Below are 11923 nucleotides of genomic sequence, written 5' to 3'. Positions count from 1 at the left end.
CTGAAAGCTGAGCTCGGCTCTCCAGGGACTTTAAAAATGTGTTATAACTGGCCACCTTGTTTTTATAATTAGATAGAGAGAAAATAGTCGGTGAACATGTGAGTAACCAGGTGTGGAAAACCATTTTGTGGTGCTTCCAGGCAGAATTTAGCAACTCACTCTGCAAAGAGGCCATTACTTGTTGGAAGCCAGGGTGGTTGTCAAGTGACTTTAATTTGAGCTTTTTTTTCCACTAAATTTTACTATGGAGGTTGTCTCTCTCTCAAAAAGGAGGAAAAAAAAAAAAAAAGTTTTAAAAAAAGTGAAATGTGTTTTGTCCTCTATCAGATATATATCATCATGTTTCAAGCCAGGCAGGAATGAGAACTTCCAAGGAGGAGGTGCAGGAGGAGAAAAGGACAAGTTAGTCTTCCAGTTGTCCCTCCACCCCTGCTCTCACTGAAGCACCTAAAGATTAAATTCCCCCCTGTAAAATGAGCAGGGATCACATTTTGGTTGGGACAGAAGTAAAGGGGTTGCATACACAGATCCAAACGGGAGAGCACATCCCTACTTTGTACTTAAACCTGCTGTAAATTCTTGGGATCTTGGGTCCCGTTTTCTTTTTGTTCCTCAAAACAGAAACACAGGATTTAGGAAAACGTGACTTTTTTTTTTTTTTAAACTCACCAGCTCCGCAGCCACTGAGGAGCTGCCATCTCTTTAGGGAGAGGAAGAGATCAAATTCAAGCTGCGCATCTGTTCAGAATCCCCGAGAAGTTGCTCAGCCCCTGCTTTCTGTTCCAGGAATCAGGGGGTTCAGGCTATGAGAGAAACACCAGACATGCTCACTGTCTCTGATAATGGAGTTGCGGGGTATTCTGGCTCTTAGAAACCATAATTTTATTTAACAAATTTAAATACAGTTTGTTTAAAACTGAGAACAGACAATGCAGCTGTAATACCCTCCATCCTGGCCAGAGCTGGTCTTACTGAACATGCATCTCTGCTCCTGGGGACCACGGTAGCAAGTTGGAAGGGCCCAGGCTCGTGTGACCAACTTTGAGGAGAGTGGAGCGTATATGCAGGTTTGTGTTCAGGACTCAATCCTTTGCCATTTTTCTGGAAGGTATTTCCTTCCAAGGAGGGAAGGTTGCAACCCAGCAGGGACTGGAATTAAGATTAGTGAAACAAAACATGCAGCTAGGAGAGGACGTCAGCTGGAAACTATTTAAATGGTATGAAAACTTTGTAGTCCTTTAAAAATGTCTCTTTCCACGCTAGGGTTTGCAGACTCAAGTGGACTTGGGAGGCTGGGACAATAACAGAATAAATCTGCTGGAGTGCAGAGAGCTACTGTTTTAATACAAGATAACAACACCCGTTCCCACAGAGCAGCCAGCGGCCGGTAGCATCGAACACTTTCTATCCAAGTAGCCCTTCAGCCAGTGCATCTAAAGGAATAATTTTGTAAAGGCTACCTAGCAAGGCTTCTGTGACTGGGAATTAAAGAATGCAACTCTTCCTCCAATGGTTTTGATAATACAGTGGGAGCAAATAACTTACAAAAAATATTTCTTTTTAAATATTAGGAAATACACAATGTCCTTAGTCCAAGGGGGAACTTCTGCACTGTGAAGGTAACAATCAAATCTATAGCATTTTAATAGTTCTATCTGTTAGGGCTGAAAATAACCACATCTGTTTCCAGGATTACATTTTTTTTCCCTCAATTCAAAGGTAAAATTGTGCTTCAGACCTTTCTGAAAGAATTGGGACAGTGGGGGTTGATCAAAAGGTTTGACAAAACTGTGGAGGGTGAGGTAAGTTTTAAAGGGGCTGGGGGGGTGGGGGGGTGGGAAGGGGTATGTTGTACTCCATGTCTTCCTCAGCAAGTTTTGTCTGTATTTGAGACTGAGTCAACCAAAGTAGTAGCACCCAGGTTCCTCTTCTGCATTGCTCAGTCTTGTGTCTCTCACTGAGAAGCAAAATACAGTTTCATCAGAGAACACCCTTTCGTCAGTGCTATCTCAGGACCTTTGATGTTCTGGAGCAGGGAAGAGGCGACTGATGTTCTACATAAATAGTTTTCAACCTACCTCAAGCCAGGTGCTGAAGAAAGAGCACTTGGCACAGGATCCCCTTTACAAGGGTGCCGCTCTAGCCGTTAGAAGTTAACTCGCCCACAGCCCCAGCGTGGCTTTTCACGCTGGCGGCTCTGCAGGAGTCTGGCATGGCCCTGAAAAGGGAGCTAGGGCTGAAGGATACCTTTCCAGTAGAATGGTAAATGCACTAAAATCAGCCTTTATCCTTCAATCCCTAGTTTTAAGCAGTTAACTTTTATTTTTAAAGTCTGGAAATTTGGCTTTATGTAGGAGCATCCTACAGAGAATCCCACACCTAATGCTCATGTGAATCAAAAGTGGAGCTCAACAGAACCACGATCTGAGCCTGGATGAAGTACTATGGTGTATGGCCACAACAATCTCATTAAAACCCAATTCCAATTATTTTAGCATGGATCAATAGAGAGAGAGCGAGCCACGTGCTGTAAACAGAACTCCATCCAGGAACAGTCAGCTGGTTAAGGTCAATGTCTCAAGGTCCAGACAGAGACTGGTGACAAGTGGTTCCCCTCAGGGGTCCATACTGGGACCAGGACTGGTTAGTATCTTCATCATGACATGGACAGTGGGATCGAGGCACTGTTTACCAATGACACCGAGCTGTGTGGTGTGGGTGAGAGGCCTGAGGGATGGGATCCATCCAGAGGGACCTGGACAAGCTCAAGAACTGGGCCTGTGGGAACCTGATGAGGTTCAACAAGGCCAAGGACAAGGTCCTGCACACGGGTCAGGGCAACCCTTAGTATCAGCACAGGCTGGGGGATAAAGGGATCGAGAGCAGCCCCGAGGAGAAGGACCTGGCCGTGTTAGTGGATGGAAAACTGACTGTGAGCCAGCAATGTGTGCTCACAGCCCAGAAAGCCACCCGTGTGCCGGGCTGCACCCAGAGCAGGGTGGGCAGCAGGGCCAGGGGGGGATTCTCCCCCTCTGTTCCACTTTGTGAGACCCCCCTGCAGGGCTGGGTCCAGCTCTGGGGCACCAACAGCAGAAGGACACGGACCTGCTCGAGCGGGGCCAGAGGAGGCCACGAGGATGCTCGGGGGGCTGGAGCCCCCCCTGTGAGGACAGGCTGGGGGAGTTGGGGGGTTCAGCTGGAGAAGAGAAGGCTCCGGGGAGACCTTAGAGCGGCCCCCCAGGGCTGAAAGGGGCTGCGGGAAAGGGGGGAGGGACTCTTGGTCAGGGGGTGTGGGGATAGGACAAGGGGTGACGGTTTACAAACTAAAAGAGGGGAGATTTTTACGAGGGTGGTGAGACACTGTCACAGGTTGCCCAGATAGTTGGTAGCTGTCCCCTCCCTGGAAGTGTTCAGTGTCAGGTTGGACGGGGCTCTGAGCAACCTGGTCTAGTTGAAGATGTCCCTGCTCAGTGCAGGGGGGCTGGACATTGTGGCCTTCCTAGGTCCTTTCCAACCCAAACTATTCCACAACTCCATGAACACAGAGATAGGTCAGAGTGCCCTCCAACCCCTGAAACTAATGAAGGGAAAGGAGAGGGAATACAAAGAGAACAGGGATACTTAATGGGTTTGTTCTAACCTGCCTTGCTTTTCACCCTTCCCCAAAACCTTCCTGTCTTGTGCAGCGTAATAAACACTGATTAAAGTAGGTTTAAAATTAAGGGCTAAGGTGCCATCTCAGAAGGCAGCTGTCCCCTCCATGGCCAGAGAGCTGCTTAGGCTGTTGCACACATAGCCACAAGGTACGTGTGTCTCGGGAAAAACAAGTCACTGGGGGCCAACACGCTCCCGTGGGCATTCTCACCCTTGCTTTCAGGTCCTGTAAAGAGCCCCTCAGTCTAGACTACCGTGCCAGCTGGGCCGAGTCCTCAGTGCATCGTGCCCTGCGTGCACTTCTCCCAAACTGAGCATCTCAGGAGGCAGCTGGTCTTGTACAGAAGCTGACGTCAGTCCTGTATTTTCTGTGCTTTTTCTCCACCTCCAGAGTGTCTGGTTCTGCTCAGAGTCCGGGAGGAAGGGCAGGGGAATCCGGGTAGTTTATATGCAGTGTTGCTTGTTTTCAGTACGGCTAAAACTCTTGGAAGTCAGCAGAGGTCCTGGCTACTGCACGTCTGGCTGGTTGTATGCTGCGGAGAGGAACCTTGCAGGCTGTGCGTGAAGAAATCTTCTGCAACAGAGACACAACCAGCATGTGTATTACCCTTCTGCCTCTCTGCAGTTAGCTGCCACCCCTTGGAACTCTCCCAAAACCCATCTCGGATTGCAGATCTGTGAGTCCTGCTGCTAGGCAACTGGGTGTTGGTGAAAAGCAGTTGTGACAGCGCTGAAGAGCTATGGCCTCTCTGCAAAGCTGCTATATATAGTGCTGGTTATGTGCAGTGCAGGCTTTCCTCTGCCGTCCTGCCAAGGGCCGCAAAGGCGGGCGGCCGCAGCAGGCAGGGCTCCAGCCAGCCAGCCCGGGGGAACGTGCTGTAAGCGAGCTCATTACTGTTAAAAATACACTGCTGCTGAGCAAGTCTACCCCTTTCCTTTGCTGCTCTTACTTCTTTATATCCAAGGGGAAAAGAGAACAAGCAGCACCCTTCTCTCCCCTCCAGGCCTGGCTCTACACTCCAGTTAAAGGAAACTGGACTTTGGGTGTTTGTTTTTTTTTTTTCCTCCCATAATAACGAAGCACAGCAACATAGTGTGGATGCAGAGACAAGCGAATAGCCCGTTCTTCACCCTAGCAAGCCAATTGCAGAGTGCCCTCTGGAAATACAGAAGCCTAAATGCACCAGCGTGCTCAGGTAATTAAAATGAACAAAGGAGCAAGAAGTCAGCCCTGCCGCTCGCTGTGGGTATACAAACGCCTCGCGTGGGGTTTAATCCACACCCTGCCTTCCTTGTCACTGACTTTGTGCGGCTTTGATGTGGCTATAAAATAAACTCTTCCCTCACTGAAAGCTTCTGCTTGACTTAAAAATGCTTTCCTGATATTGCTTTAGCTTCCTTCAGGTGTTTGCAGGTGGATGAATCCACATCCTTCATCCTGGTGCTTAAGCTGTATCAGCACAGTTAATGAAACAATCTTCTTGTTTAGACAAGGGTTTGGTTTTTTACCAGTGTAACTTCTGCCTAAACTCTCACTCCCTGGCTTTCTCTTCTTCCCCCCACCCTCTCACTAAGTATTCCCCTTTTACAGCTTGTCTTAAAGATAGAGAGATTAACTAATGGTCTCAAGAAGCTGTGCAGTAGGGGAAGGTCATGTGAAAAATGGAAATTAAAAAGTACATTTAAAAGAGCTCTTATCTTTTTCCTGACATTGCCTAGTCTTTGCCTTTTCTGCTGTTGCTTCTCATTACTGTTCAAAAATGTGAGCTCTTACCTGGTGTTGGTCTCTGTTCAGCCATGCACAGTCAGATTTCCACGTTTGGATCTGTGAATCCTTTCTTCCCCTCATTCACCAGCACAGGCTTTTCTGTCCTTGTGTGCCAGACTAAAATCTGAAGAAGCCAACAGAAGTCATTAGCTGCACCTCTTCACTGCACTAACAAATATTCTTGCACATTAAATCAATAGTGCAATTTAACCATCTACCCTGGAGCCTAATGGCGCATTCACAGCTGAAAGGAGGTTTGCATAAAACTTCATTTAGGCAGGCCTACTGCTATCCAAAATGCACAGCGCACAGAAATTACCCATTTTACAGTGTACTGTCTTGGGACATTAACCGGCTCCTTCCATGTAGTTATCAACCATCTTCCTCGAAAGGCTCATCAACCTTTTCAATGATGTAAAGGCAGTTCCTTCCTAACTGGAGGATTACATGCATGTTTCCCCACAGACCCAGTTCCTTAGTCTGGTTCTTGGTTAGCATGTTACCGCAGCCTTGGCCAGGGCTCAGAGTGGAAATGCAAATTCCTGCCACATCAGGTCACACCGGGACTCCTACATTAGAGGGAAGAGGCAGTTACACCCAGCACCACCCGCCGCTCCAGTCCTCACCGATGCCTTTGGCTGTGTGCAAGACTAAAATGGATTTTTCAGCACATCCCTGAAAATCCATTATTGGACGGAAGACATCAGTCTGCTCCTTAACCTCACTATCACTTCTTTTCCACTTTTAAATTCTTTCAAGCCCCTAAAAAGGTACGAGAGTGACACTGAGCTGAGAAGCATCGACTGCTGCTCCCGTTCCCTGTTGCAGCCCCTGCTGCCTCAGAGCTGCAGGATGCAGGAGCTAGTTAATCCCTTCCTCCCGCATGCTCTGGGCTGTACGCAGCCCTTTTTATAACCCAGGAAGCATTAAAATACCGTATCACCTCAAAAGCCTCATCCTTTGAAAAGCTGCCCCCTCTGTGTTGTACCAGGTACAATGTGCTGTATCACTTTAAAGCCCCCCTCCAACTTGCTTAAAACAGAACTGTAGATTCTACTAAAAGCTTCCCCCAGTTTTAGCAGCAAAGTTTAATATAGCTAACATCTGTGGAGAACCGGAAAAAATATAAATTGAAGAGGTGGTCTAACATCTTTGGAAGGGGGGGTGGGTGTATTAGAAGTAAATAATTTCTAGTAGCTGTGCTCTGCTGCTGGCACAGACAGTTCTGGATGCTGTTTAAAATACTCTCCCCTCACTAGACTCAATTATACTTATTGCTTTGCTCCTAGAACCTGAATTGCTGGGAGCAGCTTTATCCCTTCAGAGCTACAGTCTCCTGCTTCCCTTCACCTGTTCACACTGATATTTCCTACCTTGCAGGGGTTTCCCTCTTGTTGCTATGACAATACTCTGCACATTTAATCCAAGTATCTGCAAACCATTTCATACCCAGGCCCTGCTTTTCTGAGAAATGAGGGCATGTTCTGTTTCTAAAGGATGTACAAAGCACTTTTCAAACGCTTCTGGTTAAACAGGAGCACCCCCACCTTCCCAAGAAGCTGTTGGGCCAGATTTGTCTCTGATGTGAGCAGTCACCTCCTGTGCGGGGCTTAAATCTCGCCTGCTAATACTAAGGCAGTGGAGACCAACTGCTGTCTGGAGTGGGTCCAAAAACCCATTTCATCGCTCCCCCACAACCACTTCAGAGCCCGCTCATCAAAGTTAGCCGTTATTATAGTCCTGCTCACCCACTGCAGCGATGCTGCTGCAGTTACCGCATTGCTTTCCCATGCAAAGGCAGAACCAAACAGGTCTGTACCAGCGGCCCTCGGTGCTACACAAGCTTCGGCTGTGGGCTCCTCACCCCGCAAAACTTAATGCAGGCCAGGTGCTAGAACAATCTTGTAGCCAGTTCGCCTTTCCAGCAGGAGCAGGTAAGAGCTCTTTCCACTTCTGACACATGCAAACTCAACCCTGCAGAGGGGCAAGGGCTGCACTCTGCCAGGAACGGGACTCACACTTAAGCAACTCCAACTACATACTCTATAAACAGAAGACCACAACTACGGGTTGTTAGCTTTTCTTTCACCTGGATCCCACTTTTGCACTGTTGAAGGCAAGCACCAAAAAAGACAGCTATATTAAATTAACTAAAATGGACCCATTTTCAGAGTTTGCAGCTTGGTACAGCAGCTTCTACTGTTTTTCATGCTGTGTTCTATAATGTGGGAGAGAGATCACCATTTAGTACAGAAACACCTGCTTTTCCTCTCAGCCAATTGCCTGATTTTTTTCCACAAGCAGTGTGTTTGTTTTACGCCTCAGGGAAGCTTTGGCTTGTGCAAAAAGTACAGTCTGCAAGGGAGAGAACAGTGAGGGGGACAGAGTATGACTTCCCCTGAACAGTCGTTTCAGATAGATGACCTGAGGGAGTCCTCGTTTAAAAATCTCTACTACTGTGAAACACTTCCCGTCATTTACAGCCTTGCCATTCAGAATCACAGGACTCAAAACAGATCCAAGAGATTACAAGGATTCATCTCCACAGTAAATTTCTTCATTGTCTTCTAACGGGAAATGAAAAAGCAAACAGGCAAGTCGACCTACAGTTGGAGGGGGTCACAGGATTTCAAGCACGCAGCCCCTCCATGCAGGGTTTCAATAACTGTGATTGGAAATGGAGGCTACAACATGAAGAGGCACCAAGCTGAAACGACAGATTTGCTTCCTCCCAGCTTGTGCTAAACCAGGTTCCCTCAGGCACTGTGGAGCCCTCTCCTCCCAGAGGCACATCCATTGGTAGAACAAATAAAGATTGCTTCTCCCTGTAACTCCTGCTTTTCTCACACGTCGAGAGAGCTGTGGCCGCTGCTATTAAATGAGCCAGAGTTCAAACAGTAATTTTCAACTGTGCAATTCCACCAAGGTGAAGATTTGTGCTTTGTGATATTATTTGGGTATTATGGGCAAAATATACAAGACCACAGGAGGAGACAAGGTCACAGCGGTCTGATTTGAGCTATTGCTGCTGCAGCAGCACAGATCTGAAGGTCCACCATGGAGCAGGGCAGGCAGACAGTGCCGCAAAACCCGAACTACTCTGCTGTAAATGACTGCTTTCAGCTGTGGTACAGGGGATGGCACTGGCACAGCAGTTCTGGTGACTAATCAGGACAAGACAAGGCCAAAAGTACTCTCCAAGTTTTGTACGTCTGTCATAAAAATCAACGGCTCGAGCACTGGTGTGCGTGTGAAGCTTAACCAACAATGTGCTGTCACACAGCAGCCAGGATACTGAAAGCTCACCACAAACCCCCAAGAAAAGAGGAGCCCAATCTCAGGAACTATCTAACCCAAAAGAGACCGATCCGCTCCATCCGTACCCTGCTGCTCAGCCCCTGAAAGGCAAAGAAAACAAAGAGCTCGTGAAGCTGATTCCCCTCCCTGCCATATGTAGCACCACAGGATACAAACACTCTTTTTCAAGCCTTCTTGCCTTAGGCTGACATTTTCCCTCTCTCCTGCCCATTCTGAGCCAGTTTTAGCTGTTTTGGATCTGTGGTATCACGAAGCAGCCAGTTCTGGTCTCCTTTAGCGGTGTGATGTCCTGGGCCCAAAGGCTTGGTCTCCTCCATACGCACAAGGATTTAATCCCCTCCCAGAGCTGGTTCCAAGACCCACGGTGTTGGTGTGTGGTTCAGGTGCTGCTGGGGGAGCTCTCTTTGCTCCCCATTCTCTGACAGCAACCTGTTATACTGACTGTGGCATTTAATAGCCTCTAAGGCTCAGAGACAGCCGTTCCCAGTCCAGCAGGAAAAGCTGCCAGCCAAATTCCCTTTCATAACATCCACCTGAACACCGAGCTGAGATTTAATCTCAGATTTTACGCAGCCAGGAGATAAGGAGAGAGGAGGAATGACTACTTTTAGCCACCACTTTGATCCCTGGGTATTGCTACGGGGATCACCTGAGAGCACCAACACCTGCCTCCCCAAAGACACGTACCTGTGCCCGTCTCCTCGGGTAAACAAGCGGCTCCAGCAGCAGCTGGAACAAGAAACGCCTCATTTCCATGATCTTGTGGTCTGGCCTCTCCTGTCAGCCCAAGCTGAGGCTTTTTCAATAGCAGGGGCCACTCAAAGTCTCTCTCCTTTAAGGGCTCCCTGGTTGAGCACACTGCAGCTCACTTCCTCAGGTGTTAATAGAAAATGGAGAGCAGAGTATGTCCCAGTTACATCAAGCTGATGGGAATGTAAAATCTCAGACCTCGATTCTGTGTCAGTGGATTGAAGAGAGTGTGGTTTGCTTTGGGGGTGTGTGTGGGAAAATGCAGAAGCAGCAGAACACAGAAACACTTAGCACACTTGCAAAGCCTGTTTTCCTTACCACTCCAGTATAAACCAACACTTCCCTCCTGGTAGGGAGGGATAGCTCTCTCCTTTCTCCTCGGCAATTTATATTGACTTGATTTTCTCCTTCATTTTGAGCAGTTCCCAAATGAAAGAAAAGAAGCAGGATACATGTCTTCGGCCAAAGCTTAAGCTTTCTGCAGGAGCGTGCATTTGTGGGCTGAATTCTGATAAATATCACGAATACCAGCACTGCACCCAGGGAAGGCAGCATTTTTGGAGAACAGATGTCTGTGCTTATCTTACATACTTCTCTGATCCCTCCTTAACGACTCTGTCTGAGCACATCATAATTTTTAATGTAAATCTCACTGCAAACCATGACGACTGCTGGGAGCACACTAGCACAACGAAAAAGAAACCTGTGCCTTGATCCCAGGGCAAAAGGACCCCAGACCACTGTCTACATTTGCCCTTCTCTGCCGCTTGTCTGGACTCTCCTCCTCGTCAAACGGGTGAGCAAAACAGCAACTGGGAAATGGAGGCTGCTGGCATCAGCTAAAAGCAGAAAGGCAAGACTCAACCTGCAAAGCTGCACTCAGAGTTTGCCAGGAGCAGACAGCATTCAGTTCACAACAAGGACCCTTGTAAGATTTCCCCAGCCTAGCCAAAAAAAGAAATGCAGTCTGCTTCAAATCCTGGCCAGCGATTCCTGCTTCCTCTCCATCTCTGACCTGCAGCTCTGGTGTGACAGCACTGACACAGCAGCCTGTCTGACAGCACCATTTTTTTTTTCTCCTGCCTGGAAACCACCTTTTCCTTCCTCTCCTTCCTCCATGTGCTCCTCCACAACCGTCATTTCCTATGCCCAGCCTTTTAACACAGCTTTTTTTCCAACAATTATTTACAGCGGGGACAATATACCAAAGATTGCATAACTGGCCATGGAGTAAACACCCCTGATCTTCTGTACATCAGCCTAAAAGCAACCTGTGCCTCTCCCTCAGCCTGCTGGAAACACACTTATTTCCAGCCAGGGCTTTCCTCTTAGCTAGTAGGGCACACAGTGCCCAAGATCTAATTTTAATCCAATCTCTTTTTCCACCCTTGGGAGACCATCTGTGTTATTTGTCCCAGTGCTGGACAGCCATAACCATAGCCATGTAGATTTAAAAAATGAGGCACAGCAGGTATCAGATAATAAACAAAATTGCTCCTCCCCTTCTGCTCCTCTTCCTCATCCTTTGACTCTTTGCCTGAGCACTGCTGAACATTGAGAGCCTTGTTTTTACCGCAGCTGGGGGCTGTGGAGCAGTGCAGAGGGAAAGCAGAGACAAAGGGATGGAAACTTGGAGCCAACAGTGGGTCTGTTGGTGGTAACAGCTTATTTGCAAAAAAAGATAATCATAGAATCATCACAGAATCATAGAATCCTCCTGGGATAATGAAGGAATAAAGACTCCCTAAACCAGACTTGCTGGTGGCTATCACAGACAAAGGCATGAGTGCTACGCAGGGGTCTGTGATCTCAGAGGGACCCCCTCCACTCCGGCGGGGCTCAGCACACCACTCACAAAGCTTTCAGAAGCTCCTGACAGCGCCTCCATCGCTGAGGCGCCGTGATTGATGCCTGTCACACCAACCAGCATTGTCTCACTGTATCTCGCACGCTCCCCTGTCGTTGTGGATAGATATCCATCTGTTGTCTCTCATCTCACCCTGGAAGTCTTCAGGGAAAGAACCATCACTGTGTTCTGAGGTTCTACGTTATTTAGCACGCAGGGCTCCTGCTCCATGACCTGGGGGCTCTCAGGCAATGTGTACAGTCAAATAATTAGCAGCCGTTCGACAGCGGTAAAATCCCCCCCCAAAAATGAAGCTTCCTGGAAGCCTCCTAGAGCTCAGAGAACATCCCGGGTATTAAAACATTTCTACATTATCTCCGATCCAGAAAGATCCAGGTTATTGTTAACTAGAGATACAGGTTATCGACAACTAGAGCAATACTGCAGAGGTGCCAAGGGGGAGAAGGCAACTTCGCAGTAAGGCAGTGACTGTGTGAACAGTTTTTCCCTGGAGTGGCCGGTACTCCTGGGTTACAGCTCAGACGGGTTCCAGAGGGCCAAATCTCATGTGATGCCAGCTTATCACA

General features: G+C 48.0%; 1 protein-coding gene across 6 annotated transcripts in view; it reads right to left on the bottom strand.

Moving 5' to 3' along the window:
• Nucleotides 1-72: 72 nt before the first annotated feature.
• Nucleotides 73-11923, bottom strand: part of B3GAT1 (beta-1,3-glucuronyltransferase 1) — a 40326-nt gene continuing 28475 nt past the window's right edge. For all 6 annotated transcript variants that reach the window (XM_074927334.1, XM_074927331.1, XM_074927333.1 and 3 more), the window contains 2 exons: nt 5429-5546; nt 73-4228 (listed from right to left, as the gene is read on the bottom strand). In XM_074927334.1, coding sequence (XP_074783435.1) covers nt 5460-5546 — 87 coding nt within the window. In that variant the 3' untranslated portion in view covers nt 73-4228; nt 5429-5459. The remainder of the gene's footprint in view (nt 4229-5428; nt 5547-11923) is intronic.

This window comes from Athene noctua, chromosome 26, assembly GCF_965140245.1.
Source record: "Athene noctua chromosome 26, bAthNoc1.hap1.1, whole genome shotgun sequence".
Lineage (NCBI taxonomy): Eukaryota > Metazoa > Chordata > Aves > Strigiformes > Strigidae > Athene > Athene noctua.
The sequence above is the reverse complement of the archived record's forward strand: the minus strand, read 5'-3'. Positions and strand labels throughout refer to the sequence as shown.